General features: G+C 33.9%; 2 protein-coding genes across 5 annotated transcripts in view; one reads left to right on the forward strand and one right to left on the reverse strand.

Moving 5' to 3' along the window:
- The window catches only part of MPLKIP (M-phase specific PLK1 interacting protein), a 36710-nt gene extending 17129 nt beyond the window's left edge, over positions 1 to 19581 (forward strand). Inside the window, exon 2 of the mRNA XM_004008001.6 lies at positions 1 to 19581. This exon is cut by the window's left edge and continues 15789 nt beyond it. The gene's annotated coding sequence lies outside the window, so the exon portion shown is untranslated.
- Positions 4305 to 19887, reverse strand: part of CDK13 (cyclin dependent kinase 13) — a 134289-nt gene continuing 118706 nt past the window's right edge. The window contains exons 11-15 of one of the 4 annotated variants that reach the window (XM_042249225.2): positions 19450 to 19581; positions 15183 to 15230; positions 13468 to 13673; positions 9960 to 10232; positions 4305 to 9380 (exon numbers count right to left, since the gene is read on the reverse strand). In XM_042249225.2, the coding sequence (XP_042105159.1) occupies positions 8530 to 9380; positions 9960 to 10232; positions 13468 to 13673; positions 15183 to 15230; positions 19450 to 19581 (1510 nt within the window). In that variant the 3' untranslated portion in view covers positions 4305 to 8529. Of the gene's footprint in view, positions 9381 to 9959; positions 10413 to 13467; positions 13674 to 15182; positions 15231 to 19449; positions 19582 to 19887 lie in introns of all 4 variants that reach the window. The other 3 variants (XM_042249224.2, XM_027968753.3, XM_027968752.3) reach the window with 3 other exon arrangements.

Raw genomic sequence — 19887 nt, forward strand, 5'->3', positions numbered from 1 at the left:
GGATGGAATTCCAAGCTCAAAGGTATTTGCCTTTTAGCATCCAGTGTTGGTGGTGAAGGCCCAGTCTGATTCTGCTTCTTTTGCAAACAATCTGTTATTTTCTCAATATAAATAAATGTGAAGTTCTAATAAAATTTAAAATTCTGAGATATTACTATGATGTATTTCAAGTATGACTCATCATATACTGTGCTTTGCATTCCGTGGACTTTTAACAGAAGATTCATGTCTTTTTCAGCTCTGGAACATTTTTTTCTATTTCTCTCCATTTTCCCTATTCTCTACTTTTGGAACTGCTACCAGATGAATAGTGGGATATCTAGATTTAGTCTCCATTTCTCAATTTTCCTTTTAAACTTTAGTAGTGAATTTTAAAGGTCATTTTCAACTCAGTTGATATTCCAGCTCACTAATTTGATCTTCAGCTGCGGATACTCTGTTTCACAGCCCATACATTTTGTTTACGATCATGTTTTTAACATCCAAGAACACTGATTCTTATTTTTGTCAGCCCTTTTAAAAAACAATTAAATACAGGTGACTCTCCAACACTGCTTCAATCCTGGTCTAAGGCAGTCATGGTAATTCATCTTTTGAGCAATCTTTTGATAAGAGACAGTCTATAACAACTCTTATATAACTCCTGAAGTTCTTCATTCAAGGAATAGGTTTATGACTTTTAAATACTTAAAGCTGAGAAGAAAAGTCTGTATACACTACAAATCAACAGAAGATTCAAAATACAAATTTCTAACAAAGGAAAAAAAAAACAGTTTTAGCAAAAGATTAAAAACAAACAATGACAGCAAGGTAGCATTAAAAAAAAAAAAAAGGACAAGCAGACCAATTAACTGGACCTAGTAGCATTCAAAATGTTCTAGAACCTTGAATAAATGGAATAAAGTTTAACTGGTTATGAACATGTATGTGTTGAATATACAGTGCTGAATATAGCACTGAACGTAATAGCGCAAAAAGCATTAGACATATAAGGAAAATACATTATAGCAGTAGAAGAATTTATTTTACATTTCTCACTCTTTGAGAAATAAGACATTGAGAATCTCACCAGTGTTTAATGATATTCTTATGTGACAAATTGTACCAAATGACATACTTTCTAAAGAAATATTTACAATATTTGCTGACTTAGCAGGCTAAAAAGATATCCTTAATAAAGTCCCCAATGCAGACTACATATACTGACTATATGTAATATTAGAAATATGTTATTAACAAAAAAATATATATCCAGTGACCTGGAAATTGAAATGCACTATTCAGAATAATCCTTGGATCAAAAAAGCAATCACATTTGCAGCCATCAAATATTAAGAAAACAAAACACAACATTCTTAACCTATGGGATGGAAGTAAAGAAATAATCAGGGGATTTGTACAATTAAAATGGTTTGGGTTTTTTTTGGAATTGGAAGGAAGACAGTAGTAATAAGTAAGGGAATTAGAAAGGAATCAAAGTCACAATGCTAAAATAAATGAGAAGGTAAATGATTAGATTTTTATTCCCTGGTGCTGAGAGGACAGAAGTGGAATGGGACAAATCCTAACTAGTCTAACAAGGAAAAGAGAAAAAACAAAGGAAATGGAATAATAGACAATGTTTTTAAAACACTGAGATTATTAAGTGCAACTATATGCTGAAAGAATTTTAAATATAAGATGGACTATGTGATGAATTCCAGAAAAAAGAAAATTACCAACGTTTACCCAAGAAATAGAACCCTGAAAAGATGAAGGACACATGAGGAAATAGATATAGTGAAAGAATTACCTTCAAGAAAAAAGTCAGGTGTTTCTGGATATAAATAAAATAGCATCAACTTAAAAAAATCATTTTCAGGATACATAAACCATTCTAAATCAAATAAAACATGAGTTTCTAGTTTATTCTGTAACACTATCAAAACCTGTTAATTAAAACCAGACCTGCCTCTCATATAAAGTACAGGGTTAGTTAATAGGAGAAAGCAATGGCAACCCACTCCAGTACTGTTGCCTGGAAAATCCCATGGGTGGAGGAGCCTGGTGGGCTGCAGTCCATGGGGTCGCTAAAGAGTCAAATACAACTGAGCGTCTTCACTTTCACTTTTCACTTTCATGCATTGGAGAAGGAAATGGCAACCCACTCCAGTGTTCTTGCCTGGAGAATCCCAGGGACGGGGGAGCCTTGTGGGTTGCCGTCTATGGGGTCACACAGAGTCAGACACGACTGAAGCGACTTAGCTGCAGTAGCAGCAGCAGTCAACAGAAAACAGCAGTATTTCTAATGAATGGCTCAGTATTAGACTCTACTAAGTGGTGCCTGTCATCAACAGATCAAAGGAGAAAATACTTTACAATTAAAAGGCATTGGAAAAAAATGAACATCTGATCCTGATAAATGTGTTTCATAAATATTAGCATTTTATTTCTAATCTATAGTTTAAATTATATGAGTAAAATACCAAAAATTATACATTCATAAAATCAGAAATAAGAATGCCCATTAACATATTCAATCAACTAGAAAAAATTAATGTGGACATTTTTTTAATGACAGCTTTCCTATATAAGCAGGTGGCTTCCCAGGTAGTGCTAGTGGTAAAGAATCTGCCTGCCAATGCAAGAGATGCAGGTTTGATTCCTGGGTTGGGAAGATCTCCTAGAGCAGGAAATGGCAATTTCCTTCAGTATCCCTGCCTGGAAAATTTCATGGATGGAGGAGCCTTGCAGGCTAACAGTCCATGGGGCTGCAAAGAGTCAGACATGACCAAGCACAGCACATACAAGCAGACTAGCTTAAAATACATTATTCATAACAATATGAAGAGCCCATTTCTAGAAGCAATAACAAATTTTGGAAACAAAAAACATGTCAGAACCATAGTAAACTTTCAGAAATTTGAGGAACATGCGAAAAGCAAACAAAAAAAACACCCTAGTTTAAACAACTGATATGTTTCTAGTTACAACCCTAAAAGGATGCCTGATGAAAGGGAGTCAAGTGATTCTGAAAGTAACAAGAAAAAAATCGGCAGAAATAGACAAGAAAGCTTTGGGAAAAGGGACAATTAAATGATCTTCTGTCTCAAAACAAATACTACTTCCTGCTATAGGTACTATACACAGTTTATGAAGAAAAAATACAAAGGTACTTCTACCAGAAAAGAAAGATGGAACATAACTGAAAGCTCAGAAACAGACCCAAATAAGACACATGATATTTTAAAACTAGGGATAGGATGACACTGCTTAGCAAATGCTGTTGGCATAATTAGTACAGCCATTCAGATAAAGTTGGACCTTTACCTCACAAGATTTAACAATTTAACAAGAACAGTTTAGAATTAAGTGTAAAAGCAGAAAGCCAGACAGTAATATAAAATTGTGTAAAAAGTAAAATAACCTTGGACTAGGATAAACTTTTCTAAGAAACCAAAAGGAAATGATGAATAGACTTGACTATATATAATTAAATTTTTCTTTATCAAAATACACCACACAGTATTTTTAAGGTTACAGTTTACAAAGGCTACCCTCTTTATATAAAAAGCTCTTCCAAGCTACAGGGAGAAATGCCTAATAAGTAAACATATGACTAGTTAACAAAAGACACCTGGCTAGCATGAATTTGAATTTCACTAGTAATCAAAGAAATACAAATGAAAATGACTTCTCACCTGTCAAACTGGCAATGATTCAAAATTGTTAAATACCCAGCATAGCTAAGTGGAAAAGGAAAGTTAACAGGAATGTAAAACTCGCAAACCTTTCCTGAGGGCAATGTGGACATGGCCCAAGTTTAGATGTGTACAACGCACACCAGCAACTCCAAGGAAATTGTATTTGCGCTTCTACTCTGGTAGATTTTCCCTCACATTGTTATTTGTAACAGAAAAGTTAGAAATATTTTGTGTCTAGCAATGAGGAATTGTTAAGTTATGGTTATTCTATAAAGGAGTAATTTATAATCACTAAAAGAGAGTAGACTTGAATTACTGACAAAGATGGATCTTCACAAAATAGTAAATGAAAATAATTACAAAGCCATGGGAAGTATAATCCCATTGTTTTAAAAGTTATCCATCAAAGGCAAAATATTAGTAGTGGTTATCTCTGTATGTGTTCCTACATCTTTGAATATGTAAATATATAAGGAAAAAATAAGGGTTCCAGGTTTAAAGTATTATCTGTAAAACATGACACAATGGTTATAACAAATGGTATATTCTTCAGATCAGATCAGCTTATTTCTGAGTCTATTCTGTATATGAGGCAAGAAGAAAACAAGGATAAAAATAGCCTGGATTTTTAGGGCAGTTTATTTACAGACTATCAAATACAGTCTTTTTTGTTAAACAAATGGCTTATATTAAACACATTGGATTTAGGAGTTACGAGACTTTACTAAAAATTCTTGCAAAAAAACCACACCTTGACAACAAATTAACTTAATTGTGAAAAAAATATAAAGTGATTCACTACAGAGCCTCATTTTCAATGTGGTATTTCAATTAGAAAATTCTTTTTTATTGGGACATTTAATATGGTGAAAGGAATAAAACCCACAAAATGTTCTTCTACATAATTCAAAGAGCAAGTTCTTTCCAATAATTTTGTTTTCCCCACCTTCAACTGGATCCCCTGACAGGTTTTTTCTTAATGGCTCTTATTTTTAATTACACTAGAAAACAGTTTAATTACAAACTTGAAAGAATTTAAAAGCAATGTTTGTAGGTCTGCTGATATCAATCTTCTTCCTACAAACAGAAAATAAGTTTAAATATTTAATCTTACTATCTAATTGTTAGGTAACTATTGTCTTAAAAAAGAAAATGAGGAACCTTCCTTCTAAAGACTATCCATGTATGAAACAAACTGTCTCTATAGGCTCCTAAGTTTTCTAAAATTTTATTTGCCTATTTTTTCTGAGGCCTTTTTTTAAGTTGACTTTTTAAAGTCATCAGTTAAACCAGTTGTTCAGTATTTTAAATTTAATTATTTTAACAAAAGTATTTTTTAACAGTTAATTTTCTCATTAAGAAGCATTTACTACAGAATTTAGATATAGCTAAGAACAACCCTGGTAATCCATCTAAATCTTATTTTTCTTAGCTGTAAAGAAATGGACCAGATTTTAGACTTTGGGGACATCCTATTCAGACTTTTAAAATATCAAAATCATTAACCCAGGGAATCACTGAATCTTTATTCAAATCTCATATTTCAGCTTTACCTAAAAAGAAAGGCAGGGGCCAGGTAAGGGAGCCTAGGGAGAAAAATCATCTAAAATTGGATTAAGTTCATACCAAATACAAAAAAACCTTAACTCAGAAATACCAGAAAGATTAGTTTGGAAGCATTTAGGCAGTTTATCTTCTATTTTTCTTAAGAAATCTTGATACTTCTTACCAATTGAGCTGCAAACTAGTCAGATCCAATTTAAATTTTGCTTTCATCACTCTATTTTTCCAGAACTTTGTCTCTATTCAAATTTGACTTCAAAATTTGACATAGACACATTTTCTTTACTTTCACTTATGTGTAATTTAGATACAGCTGAAGAGCTGCAACTACTACTTCGCTTTTTAATATTCCTGCTATCAGTCCACCGGAAGTATTATTTAAAGCCTTTCATGTTGATTGATGTACCACAAGTAGAATAGTACCTGGCACTTGGTAGGCACTGAATATTTACATAGAGTTAAGCTCTGAATCATAGCTAAAGCCCTATCCTAATTCACATTCCACAAACTATTAATCAATAAATCCTTAACATGAGTCTTTTAAAATTTCATGGATGACTGGGGCTCTCCAAAAAATAATGGATTGAAGACTTGGGAAACATACCAACTTACATGCAGAAAAAGCTGCTGTATCAAGAAATACGTAAGGGAATTTCACATGGGAAATAATATTTTCTTCTTTTAGTAAGTCAATTTTTTATATTTTCATCTCATTTGCAATCTGACTTACCTGTTTCTTTCCCAAAATATTTTATGCTCCTTCAGTTTCACTCAAGAATACTGATTACTGCAGTTATAACACACAGACTTACTGATTTCATAGCCCTGCTCTTTTCATTAATCCAAATTTACTAAAGTATTAGATGATATCAAAGAAGGCATTAAGATTTTTACTACTGTATTTCATCAATTTTAAGAAGCCTTCTTCCATGTAACAACATCTCTGAACTTGGGAAGTATCTTAGCCTTGAGTTGTGTTTAATTGGCAACATTTTTCCTAACTAGTGTATCACACAATCAATGCTGTCTTAGGGTAGTATCAGGAGCTGTAGTTCAAATTTTCGACTTCAAGCAACAATTTCCTTGTCCTCCCAGCCACTTTCCCAATATAAATATATAACTGAAATGTTAGGAAAAACTATCCAAACACAATTCAATTTTATATAAAATATTTAATTTTTAAAACACAGGCTATTCATGTCACATAAATATCTTCGATTTTAGGTTAGCTGCTATGGTCAGCAGAATTATCAAGTGTGACTATTAATAACTTAGATACTGTCACTTATAGGAAAGTCTAAAGCTCTAAGACTCACCATATTAAAATTTCAGATACTTGAATACTGTAGCTATTTTGCTAAATTTCAAAATATTTCTTCACTTCCTGCAATGTAGTTTTAGTATAAGTTGTTAGTATTCAATATTCAAATAAAAGAATAATTTTCTTTCATTCATTTCTTTCTCAATAACAAAAAAATTCCATCAAAAGATAAAATGGTCAACTGACATCAACTCATTTTATAGCAGTAAAATGGTAAATTATTCACTTTAAAATAATCCTATTGTCACCAAACTATAATGCTTTCCATATACTGTTTTGAAATGAACGTTCACAAGTCAGATAGAGGGCACAAGATTAAAAGACTGACTTTAGAACTGGAGCAATATTCATTCAATAACAGTTGTTCCAATTTAAGATTCCAATCAAAAAATAAGTTACCAGGAGAACGACTAAAAAACAAAATGGTTAACTGGCATTTAGTGCTAATGGAAACACTGGTTATTTACCTTTGGTTCCTTTCTAGGATTACTATAATGGTACATGGGTTTGAGTGTGCACAGAAAGACTTGACACCATTACAGTTTAAGTAAGGGTTAGTCCATCATTCTAAAATGAACTAAAATAAAGTTACTCTAGGTGTGGCAGATGTCGTAGTAAACCTTACAGAAAGTGAGAGAGAGAATAAGAGGGTTTTTTTGCACTACTTTTTCTTTTTACTTTAATAAATTCAATCTAGGCAATGTTTCTAGTTAACCAGTAAAGTGAACAGAGTTAACTTTGTGTTGAATGGCAATTATATAATTTAAAAAGTGGTGTTTGCCACCCCTCCCCCCATGAACATTAACTGAATTATGCAAATTGTTATTAAGCCTTGTTTCTTTGCTATTGCCCTCCAGTTACCCATGACAAAAGGAAATAGGGACAATGTGGCAGTGTGAAAGAAAATGATACTCTAAAATGCTCATTTAGCTAAATGTTCATTTAGCTATTACTTTCCACCATTTAAATGACAAAACTTTTTAGAACTTTTTCTCAGAAGTAACAGAAGGTGCTGATGGGAGCTGGACTTTTATTCTCTGCTCTCACTCCCCTGTCAACAGAAGGTGGTGTTGGAAAGTAACACAGCCCAAAGGAGAAAGTGTGACAGGTACAGGGAATGGACCTAACAGGAACTGAACAGGCAGCCCCTGGACACTTGAGAGCCCTCTGCCTCTTCAATACATTGATTCCCTTTAGAAGACAAATGGGTGTAAAGGTTAACTACTTTTTCAGACCTTAAGCTTACCTGTTAAGGCACTTACTTACCCTCCCCACCCCACCCATATTTTTCATATAAAACCCACTATTTCATTTGAATGCATTTTGCTAGGCTACGATAATCTGCAAAATAAAACAAAAATAACATTGACCATTTTTTTTATATAAAACTGTTGCATCAAGAGAAAGGTTGTGTTTTATTTTCTGAAATGAGCACAAAGTACACCTTTCACAATAACACTGAAAGCAGGTGCAAAGACTGACAGTGACCTTTGACTAAAGGTAGCTTTGTAAAAAGAAAAATACCAAATAAATCAGTGCCCTTTCTGATTGTTGTAAAACTGGAGGGGGGAGGGGCTGGGTGGTTGTTACATAAAAGTTGGTCCAAACTTACAAAAAAGCACAAATGTGCATAGTTCAGAAGATCTGCAAGAGGGCCATAAAAGACTTTTATGTCCCTAAGATTAGCATCCACTTAAAACTGCAAGAATATAAAATAAAATCGTTAACTAGAATTTGTGAAGATGTACAATCAATAGATCTAGGTTTTAGAACAGCATGAATTTAAGCAAAGGTTTTTTTTTTTGTCTTTTTTTTTAAACTATTGTATGCAAGACCCTTTTCCACATAAAAATAAAGCTGTTGTTGAATTAATATTATTCAAGTCTCTTGGATTGCTGCTTTAAACTGCAGCTAGAAAAGTCTTTCCAGATAAAAATGATGTGCCTGAGGAAAAACAGATACTCAGTATGGTAACCCTCTGCCTCGACCTCTGCCAGCTGATGTGCTAATGTGTCCCCTGTATCCTTGTGAATACCCAGGTCCTTGGGCAGGAGAAGTCCAGGTCTGTCCGTGCATGAGGCCATGGCCGCCTGGGTTTTCCTGTAAGTTACCACCATAGTTATAGTTGTGCATCTTTGCTGGCAAAGGATGAGTACTCTCTGGCCCTGTGGAAGGGTCACTGCTGTTTGCCAGCACTGCAATGGGGCCATGGCTATATTCAAATCTATGGTCCTTGTCTCCACTAAACAACATGGGACCTGTATTGAGGTACATGTCTCCGTATCCAGCTACCGAACTGGGAAATGACTCGGAAAAGGCAGAAGGCTGAGGTGGACCACCAGAATGAGATGAAGTAGTACTGTAGTTATCCAAGGACTGAATATCTGAGTTTCCCATGAAGCTACGTCGTTCCAAGGGTGGAGCAGAGGCGCTTCCAAGACCGTCATTGCTAACATAAGGAGCAGAAGAGAAAGAAGAGGATCCAAAATTGTCCTTGTAGTCTGAAGAAGGTACATAAGTATCTCCTGCTTGGTAATCAATACCACTTTCTCTTTTGGGGTCATCCTGGGGCTGATGCTGAGCAAGGAGCTGTAACAGGGCTGCTTTTACTCCGGCATGAGGGTCAGTTAACGAAGAACTAGTGGTGGGCACATGCTGGTTTTCTGTCCGGTAATCTAGATCTTCTTCAGTGACTGGCGGTGGTTCTGGAGGTTCAGGAGGTCGCTGATCAGGAGGCAGAATACGAGGCCGGTCCGGTTCTGGTGTGAGCTCCAATAGCCTCATATCTTGGTGCTGGATCAGGTCATCTTGCCCTAAGTGAAATAAGGCAAAAAAGAGAGTTGAAAGTTACCATGGAGAACAAAATTTTCAAAATACTCAATGTTTCCTAAACGGCATAAGAAGTTCCATCTCTGGCAAAAATACAAACAAACCAACCAAAAACTCAAACAAACAAAAACCACCCAGAAGTCAAATGAAAAATTAAAAGGTATATTTAAGTGCTAACATTCATTTGAGTTTATGGTGACAGAAAAATTTTATTGTATTTGATTTTTAAAAGTCATCTCAAATGTACCTATCTATGGCTTGAACAAAAGCTACTATATATGTAAAGTCGCTGCTCTGGTCAATCATCCAGTTATAAAAAGATTACTTTTTTAGCACAGATTACATGAGAAACATCTACAGCATTCATATGAGTTCTGCTACTCACAATTAAAGAATCAATTCCTAGGAGTATACAGACTAAGAAACCAACCTATAAGCAGTAATCCGAGCATTTTCAGGACATCAGCTAGCAAAGCTAAACAATACATATTGCAGATAATCATCAACAGCAAGAAAAGAGCGTGAGAGCAGCCAGGTCCATGGTCTGCTGTCTGCACACTCACCCGACGCCGGCGTGCTAGGTTCTGGAGGTGGCCGGAGCTGTAATGGTGCTTCGTGTCCCGATCCATTTTCCCTCTCTTCCAGCAGCACGTCTTTCTGCTTTGACTGCTGAGCCTTTATTAACTGAGTCAACAGAACCGCAAATGCGCTCTGCACAGCCGCCTGGGCCGCATCAGGCTCCACTTTAGGCTGCATGTTCTGAGAAGAAGGCTGAATTCCTCCCAGTGGTTTCGAAGACTCCTGTTGTGGTGGTGATGGATCTGTCTGTTTTTCACCTGTTGCCAAAATTCCAGCAGGAAGGTTTATTTTATTTAGCTGCTGCTGAGTCTCAGAGTTTACCTTAATGTTCAACACTTGGACAAAATCAGCCATATTAACACTTGTTTTAGACTGTAGTAGGTTTAGCAGAATTGCCAATTCACTGTGGTTTAACTGCTGTCCAGGGCCTGTTTTTACTAAAACAAAATTTGTATTGGTTAGAATTGCCATAATTCACAGCTCCCCCTCCCCACAAAATGCCTCTGTATTACCATATTAAAATGTATATGCGTGGGACAGTGTTTAAGAAGTATTGTGAAAAGGGAATCTTATTCTAGTTCAATTTCATGTACATTTAAGATGTTAAGTGCACATAAGTTAAAAAAGAAAAAGAACTGCAGCCCATTTTGAATAAATTATCTTTAAGGGCAAATACTTCAAACGGAAAATCAAGACCAGCATTAGAAGCCCATACTATAGACATGACCAGGAAACCGCACCTGTGAATAGGCACTGTGATGATGACAGGTACAATTTCAGGTTACTCTCTGAGCATATCCTTTATTCCTCACAACAACCGTATAAGGCATGCTTAATTACTGGCCCCACTTTTAAAAAAAAAAAAAACAAAAAACAAAACTGAAGAAGAAACTGGCATCCAGAGAGACTAAATAACTTGCTTAAGGTCACAAACTCTGTAAGTGGCAGAAATGAGATTTGAACCCAGATATTCTGATTCCAGAGTCTGAACTTTTAGCCATTTTCTATACTGTTCATCTAAAATAATGTTTCTTTTTTAAGAACCTAACCTTATCTTTGTAGTAAATTCAAACTGGATTTTATAGACTGTCTGATATGTCTCTTATTCAAACGCTTTTATTTAAAGTTAAGCCTTCTGAGTAAATTAGAGGCTCATGTACATATATATGTGTGTGCTTAGTCACTCGGTCGTGTCCAACTTTTTGCAACCCTTTGGACTGCTGCCCACTGGGTTCCTCTGTCCATAGGATTTTTCAGGCAAGAATACTGGAGTGAGTTGTCACTTCTGACTCCAGGGGATCTTCCCTACCTAGGGATCAAACCCATATCTCCTGCATCTCCTGCATTGCAGGCAGATTCTTTACCCACTGAGACATCAGGGAAGCCCATTTACATATAACATGGCATTAACTCATCACCTATAAAATAGGTTGTCTTTCTTTTTCTAATCATTCTATTTAGACCTGTGATGGTTTATATAGGTTCCTATGCAAACTCACCCGAGTCATACATAACACAAAGGCCCTGTATGTAATACTATATACATTAAGTGATAATACAGATACTGATAAGCAATTTCTATAACCACAGATGACAGACTAATAGAATTCTAAGATGAAAAAATGATTAATTCTATTTTTAATATATTCTCTTTACATATTCTAGATATTTATTATTTCTTAGTATTTTTTTAGATTAATTGAAAACAAATTCTTGTAAGTTCTTATGATCTGCAGGTATTAGTAAGGAAGTGTGCTTATTTGCTACCCCATAAGAGCCAGTTTTCCTCATTTTCCCTTTCATTTCTCTATTAGCAGATATAGTCTCCATGTGAGCTCAGAGTACCCTTTAACTATGGTATCTCATCTACAGAAGGAACATTTTTAGTTCATGACACTTACTGATGATATAAAAATAATAGAGCTAAGAAGATTCATTCCTATTTCAAAAAAACTAGAATAATAGCAACAGTTTGAACAGAGAAGAAAAAAAAAACTCTACCATTAACAGAGTTGTAAACATGTAGAGCTAAAAAATAATACAAAATGAGCCCAGATTTCATTTTTAGTCAGCTAAAATAGAGTGCAATAACCATCTTCTATTCCACTAGGCTTGCCAGTGGAATAAGGACATCAGTTCTATGAAGAGAAGTAGAAATAAAGACCTAGTATTTTTCTTAAGGAATATGACAACTGTTACCTGGGACAAGTGACCACCATCCAAATTACTTATAATCATCTCAAAGCTTTTTTTAGAAGTAGGTGGTATATAAAACAAGTGACACGAACACAAACCAAGAAAACTTCTGTTGCTTCTCTTTTGTCTTTCTCCAAGTTTTACTATTTTAAACATGAAGAGAAATGATATTGAACTTGATATAGATAGCCCTCACTTTGTACAACAAAGGTGTTTTCCCCTAAGCTACAAATATTAAGTATTTTCATGTACAAGGGGAATTCACTATTTCAAGAAACTCTGAAGAATATTCTGAAAAAACAAGTGATTCATTTTCATTTTTAAAGTAACATTAATACTTTATGTAGTCTGACCAAAGTCAAGTCTAAGCTTGTAGATTACATGAGAAAGTATTAAGATAATCTTCCTCAAGCTTTCTCAGCTAGTCTACTCTACATTCATACTTAACCACTAGAAGTTCAATCTGATCCACAGATCTGTTTTAATCAACTAACTCATCGGCCAATATTTACTCATCTTTTAATAAGTTTAGGGCTATTTTTCATGTTTAATAAAACACCACACACAATGTATTTATTTCTTATCATATCTGTCTTCATAAAAAAAATTAAAGTGAAATTTTTCTGGATTCTTGAGGCAAAATGAGGGAGTGGATTCTATTTTTTTTTAATTGTTAACTAAAAGAGAAAAAACACTTATAACAACACTGAAGAGACTGGTTTCTCATAAAAAAGCTTACTCTTGTAACAGATTGAATCAGAGGAAAAAATTTCCTCAAGATACCCTTCTTTATCATACTTCAAATCATTTTCGACACAATGTCAGATTCCAGTATTTGAGATTCTGTAATAGAGTGGGAAATATTTTAAAAGTGACCTGAGAACATTATAAACAGTATGAAAGAGCTTTCAGTATGATTTCTGGCTGTTTTCTTGTATCTTTCTTCTTCCTCCTTAGAAGCATCCACAGATACTGAACACAGAGCCTCAGAAAACAGTGTTAGTAAAAGATCTACTGACTCTTGCACCAAGGGAAAAAGTAGAGAAATCTGACCAATCACTAATCATATGTAATTTGATACAGCTTATAAATTAATCCTACCTTGAGATTATTATTATCTTGCTTAATATTATGTTGCTATAGCAGTAAAACATCTGTACTAGCACAATCAAATAATAAGGAAATGTCAAATTCAGTGCTCAACTTTTAGCCACAAGAGCTTTAACACTACAGCAATATAGTTAATGGCAACCACAAAACAATGTGAAGCAAACCAACCCATGAAGTACTACTGACCAGGTGCTGCATTCGAGTTGCCCTGAGATTTCAGCTGTGAAGACGGCAGCACACTCTGAGGAGTGCTAGTTCTGCTGTCATCCAGGCCCAGAGACAAGTCCTTTCTGGGGGCTTTAATTGTGGAAACATCATCAGTCATGCCCATCTGCTTCTGTCGTCTTCGCTTTTTACTCCATAACTCATGACAGTCTTGCCATAATGGAAGGCTGGGGGAAAAAAGTATTAAACTGTTCGTCAATGGCATCTCTTAACAACAACAACAACATGCTAATACTTAGCGTTTGCTAATATACAGCAAATATATAGCGAAATGCTAATATACAGCACCAAAGCTGCCACCCCCACTCCCCTGCAAGTTTTCTTGGAAGATTTCACACACAGGTCTTATAAACTCCTTCAACACAAATCATTCACGTATCTGTATAGGTAAAACCTATACAGACAAACTGTTTTTCTGTGGCTTCTGTATAATCAATGAATAATAACTTATTAAAACTATGAATAAAGAGTAAATGTTCATGAAAGTAGGTTACTATTATCTTTGGTGCAATCTTTTAAAGCCAATTCTCACACTGTACATCATACACTGAATAGGACATGAAAAAAAGGTGAAAAATATGCCACTTGCAGAAAATAGAATTAAAAAGTAGCAGAGGCTAGGACATAATGTCTGTGAAAAACTTTCTAGTACAAGCTTTTTACTTTTTGATATTTTCTTATTTGCTTCTATAATCAAATGCTCTAGAATTAAACTGATGCTAAAGAGGAGTTTCAAAAACAGACTATAATCCAGGCTTATCACTTATACTTATCATTGAGAGTTTTGAATAACTAGCAACTATCAAAGTTATCCACAATTCTGAAACAATTTTTTGTGTAATTTCACAGAATTCACAACACTGAAGAATAACTTTTGCTTAAAAAAGACACAAATATTTGATTTATAAATATTTTCTTCTTACCCTAATAAAAAATCCAATGGGAAGTTACTATGATATCTATTTTAAAGATAAGAAAATTGAGGCTTGGAAAGGTTAATAAACTTGCCCAGAATATCTATAAATCCCCTTAAGCAGCCCCAACCTAGTCTTCAACCTGGATATGTTTACCTCTAGGGATACAAGAATAGTTTCTGATGAAGTACACCTGAAATTGTTCTAAAAGTTCCATACTCGTGTGTCTGCTTTCCTAAAACTCATCTTTGAGAAGGGCCTGCATGTTCAGAAAGTTCTTTCACACGTCCTCTTTCACAGTTTTATCTCATGTTATAAAATAAAGGCATATGCAACAATATTGTCGATAAGCAATATAATATTAAGTTAAAAAAAAAGTCATTCCCAAAAGATTACAAACAGCATGACACTTCCATAAAATTAAAAGCAACTAAAATTGTAGAATATAACTTTTTATGAATACATTTAGATGGCAACAAAAAGGTATATACAAAAGAAAACAGGGATGATGGTTGCCTCCAGTGGAGGAAGGCAAGGGGGATAGGTCATGGGCGGAGAGGATACGATATGAGTAAAGTAAGTTATTGTCAAGGTTCGAGCTTTTATTCAGTAAGTTCATGGCTGCTTATTAACATCATTTAAAATAACTAAGTGACTAAAAGAATAAAAGAGAGCCATGCATGGACCAATGATGAGTGACACAAGAATTATGATTAAACCAACTCTATGCACCTGAGGTCCAAAAACAAAACAAAGGCATACCTCTCAGTCATCTTACTATGATGCATTGCCTCAGCGTGTAAAAACCTCCTGGAGTAACAAACAAAGGGACAATTTGAAATATTGATATTGGGAAGCTTTAAGGCATCATAAACCTGCCAAAGACTTTCCTTTCTGTATTTGTAATTGTGTGTGTGTGTGTGTGTGTGTGTCTGTACGTACGTGTGTTATAAGGTATGTAACCTTACCCACTGTTGGGGTTATTCTGAATTCAGACATACTGCTGTATTGTACTAAGGAGGCTAGAGTGATTTTATTTTTTTCCATGCTGATGTTCAGAGAATGCATTGCTCTTGTGGAAGAGTCCCATAATAAAGCAAAGAAACCCACTATAAAGGGATTTTGTTCCCTTTCACAATTTAAAGGTAAAAGATTTGTTATGGATGATCTCAACAAATCAGGAAAGATAAACACTGCCCAACAAATAGTAATAGGTTAGTGATGCTATTAGATGTACTGGGAATGTTTCCAGGACAACCAAATTTTTAATGTGCTCTTTTCTAAACGTTCAAATACAGGCTCAGGCACTTACTTACTGTGTCTCATAGGCAAGTAACTTGACCTCTGTGCCTCACTTTCCTTATCTTTAAAAACGGAGTTAAGAAAACAATCTACCTTGTGGAGTAGAAGTAAATGTATCTTAACATATGTAAGCACCTGGACAGTGCCTTTCACACAGCAAGCATTATATTCATGTTTCATCATTCAGAAAGGTAGTTTCAAAGTATTTTGTATTTAATTATATCACAAAATATTTATTCCATTTAGAGGTGATCATATTTATCTTATGAATTGTTTAAAGTCTTTTACTTGCTTTTAAGGAAAAATAAAATTATAGACTAGCTGCTAGCCTAATCCACTTTTTAGCAAAGTGCACTATTTCATTAAATACATTTTAAAAGTTTTGACAGGATATCTAGTAAAATTAATGAAATTTATTTTTAATACCGTACTCATTTGATTATTCCTAAAAAGCTGTTAACAAGAGTTTAATACATACGCTATTTCCCAAAGGAATACCAATGCCTTTCTTTATAGTTCTCACCTTCACATTTTTAGAATTTTAACTACCATTACCATAGAAAATAATAGAGATGTGTTATACTATTTATATAGCCTTTTATTTAAATATTAGATCAATATCATCATAATTTCAACCTGACTGCTTTAGTGATGTACCTAACAACGATAAATCCCATAATTTATTACTGGTTGAATAGAATGTTCACCAAAATGTGTACTCACATGTTTATTTTTAATGGAAAAATATAGTCCAGTGTGTTCTGATAGAAATTAAATCAATTTAGGTTATGTGTTTGACAGTATGAACAGAGTTTCCTATTAGGTTATGTGGCAAATATTTTCCATAAATCAAATGGGATGTACCTACAGTTTCAAGATTCTGACAAAAGCATATATTTTTAACATGTAATAAGAAATACAATTTAACAAAAGTATTAATTGGTTAAGTAGCACTGAAATTACATGTTGACTTCCTACGTGCAAATAAAAAGTAAAAAGCATAAGAAGTCATGTAATAAATATTGGTAAAGTTCTTTGGTTTATTCTCTCAAAATTTGAAAAAAAAGTAAATGATTAGTGACTGGTTAAGCAATCTTTTGAAAGTCATGTGGTTTCTAATTCTCTGCTGTCAAGAAAATTACAGAAAGAATCTTAAGTTGACATCTGAAAGGTCATTAAAATAATTTTTGATGACAGAGCACTGTGATCTTGGGGACATAATACGTAAAAAGTTCAAAAAACTCAGTGATTTAAATATGACAAAACTCCATCCAGTCGCAAATTCTTATTTTTAAAGAGTACTAACAAAATTTTTTAAATTACCATTAATGTGGAACTACATCTCATTCTAGAATATGTAACATTAATTAATAGATATGCAAATCACTTGAAAAAGAATCTCAAGTCTATTTCATTAAGGTTGCATCTCTGATAAAATCTACTATTAGTTTCTCTTTTTTTTAACTAAAATATGCACTACTGATTAAGAAGAAAATGCTTTGTAGTCAGAGGAAATGTTTAAATTAAATTCCCACTCATATATACATATACCTGTTTTAAAGAAGTACAACAGGGTCATCAATAAAATATTTTCAAGCATAAATACATTAAAAACCTGCAGAAGCAATGTAAGTTCATACACACACACACAAAAACCCAATGATGAACAATTGTTTAAAAGCCTGTTCATACATTTCTAAGTGAATATTGATTAATATCAAATGCTAAGGTATTTTGACTCCACTAGATACATTTACAAGGTAACTGCTGTATTTAACAGTGTCTACAATTACACACTGAAGGTTGTATCTTTTGCAACTATTTAAACCCATGATTTTAGAAGTTTAGATGGCAGTTTAAAATGTGCTCAATCCAGTTTTACCAGAATTTTTTCTGTGTGGACCACTTAAACCAAGATATCAATTTAGTACTACCAATAATGGGAGAAAAATTACATTATATTCCTCTTGATGTGATACAGCAGGAAATACATATCATCACCCTAAGGAGTATTCTTGCTAAAAAAAAAAAAAATTATATATATATATATATATATATATATATATATACACTCCAATTACTGGTTACACTAGTTCTGATCATGAGGAAGTAATTAAAGCCAGACTGTAGAATGCTTTACAAAATAGCTAGCTCATCAAAAATGTCAATGTCATAAAAGTCTTCCCTGGAGACTGAAGAGACATGACAACTAAATGAAATGTGTGAGCCTGGAATAAATTCTTCACTGAAACAACCACACCAAAGCAAAACAAACAAAAAACAGAGTACAAAGGCAATTATTGGGGGAACTAGAGAAATTTGAATATAAACTATTAGATATTTAAATGTTAAATTTCCTGTGTTTCATAATGATTTCGTAGTTATACAGAATAAAGTCCTAGTTCTTACACATAACATGGTGAATGTGAAATGTTATTTCCACAATAATCAAATAATTTAGGAAAAAAGATAAAGAGTGATAAATATGTCCAAATATCAGTTAAGTGTTGAATCTAGGTGAAGGATATGTGAAGGCTCATTGTATTATTCTATTTTTCTGTATAGAGTTGAAAATTTCAAAATCAAAAGTTAATAGGGGTACTAAAGCCAAAATTTCAAGACAGCTGACATATACTATAAGCAAAAAAACAAAAGAAAACAAAAAAAACCAATGAAACAATTCAACAGTGAGTGATTCAGGTTCCTCAGCGTGTCAGATGATAGATCCTTTCTGCCTTTAAAAACATCTCACAAAGGCTATTCGTATACAGTTCAATAAAAAACTAAAGCCAAGAATGATGGATCTCACAGAACTGTAGTAAGACAAGTTTCATTAATTAAGTGGAAGAGTCAGGATTTGAACTCCAAAGCCCATGTTTGTTCATTCACAATATGCTAACTGTTATTACATGGACCCACTTTGTTATTATAGGAACAGGTTTGCTTTTATGACACTCATCATCATTTTCAAAATTACTAACAAAATTTCTACAAACTTCCCAGGTTCTATCAAGGAGAATGAAATGAACTGGTTTATCCCCTTCGCCAAATCAATCCTAGAGAAATTACAGGAACCACAAAGGAGTGAAAGAGTCAAGAACTCAGCCATTCTGACTCCCAAACTCTATGCATTTCCTGCCTCCCAACCCCCACAACAGACAGTAAACTCATTCCATACAGGCTTTTGATACTAATATTCTTTCACTCAGTGATAAGAATTTTCTATTGTATAGTCTGCTAAGGAGTATTTCAGAACCTCTTTTTGTTATAGAACTAACTCAAATTTGATAGCTGGCTTCATCCTTTACTAGATTTGTATTCTTGGGCAAGTTTCTTAACCTCTCTGAACCTGTTTGCATCTCTGTAAAATGGTGATAATAATACCCACTTCCTAAGATTATAAAGATTAATGTACTACATGAGAAATGCTTAGCATAGCACTCAAGATTTTAGCTAAAGTAATATTGATAGAAGCAGTACTACAATAGCAGCAGCAGTGACTTTTTTTATAAGAGTTGAACTATATTAATAAAATTAGCTACAGGAAAGCTGATTTTGCTGGTCTGATGTTTAGCTGAACATTTGATGTGCAAATTATATGTACTACTGCTATTCTATTTGATTTATTCTTTTTCTTTTGACTTGACTAACCACAGAATAGCTTGATAGTTACATACAGATATTATTAAAATTGTCCACATTTTGCATATGGTAAAAAGTTACTTACTCTGGTGGAGGCATTTTTGAGGGTTCCACATCCCGTAGGAACTCACACTGAAGAGCCTGCTCTGCAGTGCAGCGCTTACTAGGATCCAAGGCGAGCATGTAATCAAATAAGTCTAGTGCAGCTGCAGGAATACTGGCATGAGAGGATTACAAAAGTCATGCGAGTTCTTTGACTCAAATTTAATAATGTTTCTGTAGGAGCTTAAACATTAGCATTTTGTAACACATTTGCAACAGTTTATTCCAATAAGTTACAAATCTTCCTTTGAAGAAATGCTTATTTTTTACATAATTTTGTAAGTATTATTCTAAATAATTTGAAAACTGGCAAACAATAGTATATTTACTACTTTATGGGCAATTTGCTGCTTTAACATTAACTAAAAACTGAACAGAATAGTTTCCTACAACAAAATAAAAAACTGAATTCAAGTATCTT

This window comes from Ovis aries, chromosome 4, assembly GCF_016772045.2.
Source record: "Ovis aries strain OAR_USU_Benz2616 breed Rambouillet chromosome 4, ARS-UI_Ramb_v3.0, whole genome shotgun sequence".
Classification (NCBI taxonomy): Eukaryota; Metazoa; Chordata; class Mammalia; order Artiodactyla; family Bovidae; genus Ovis; species Ovis aries.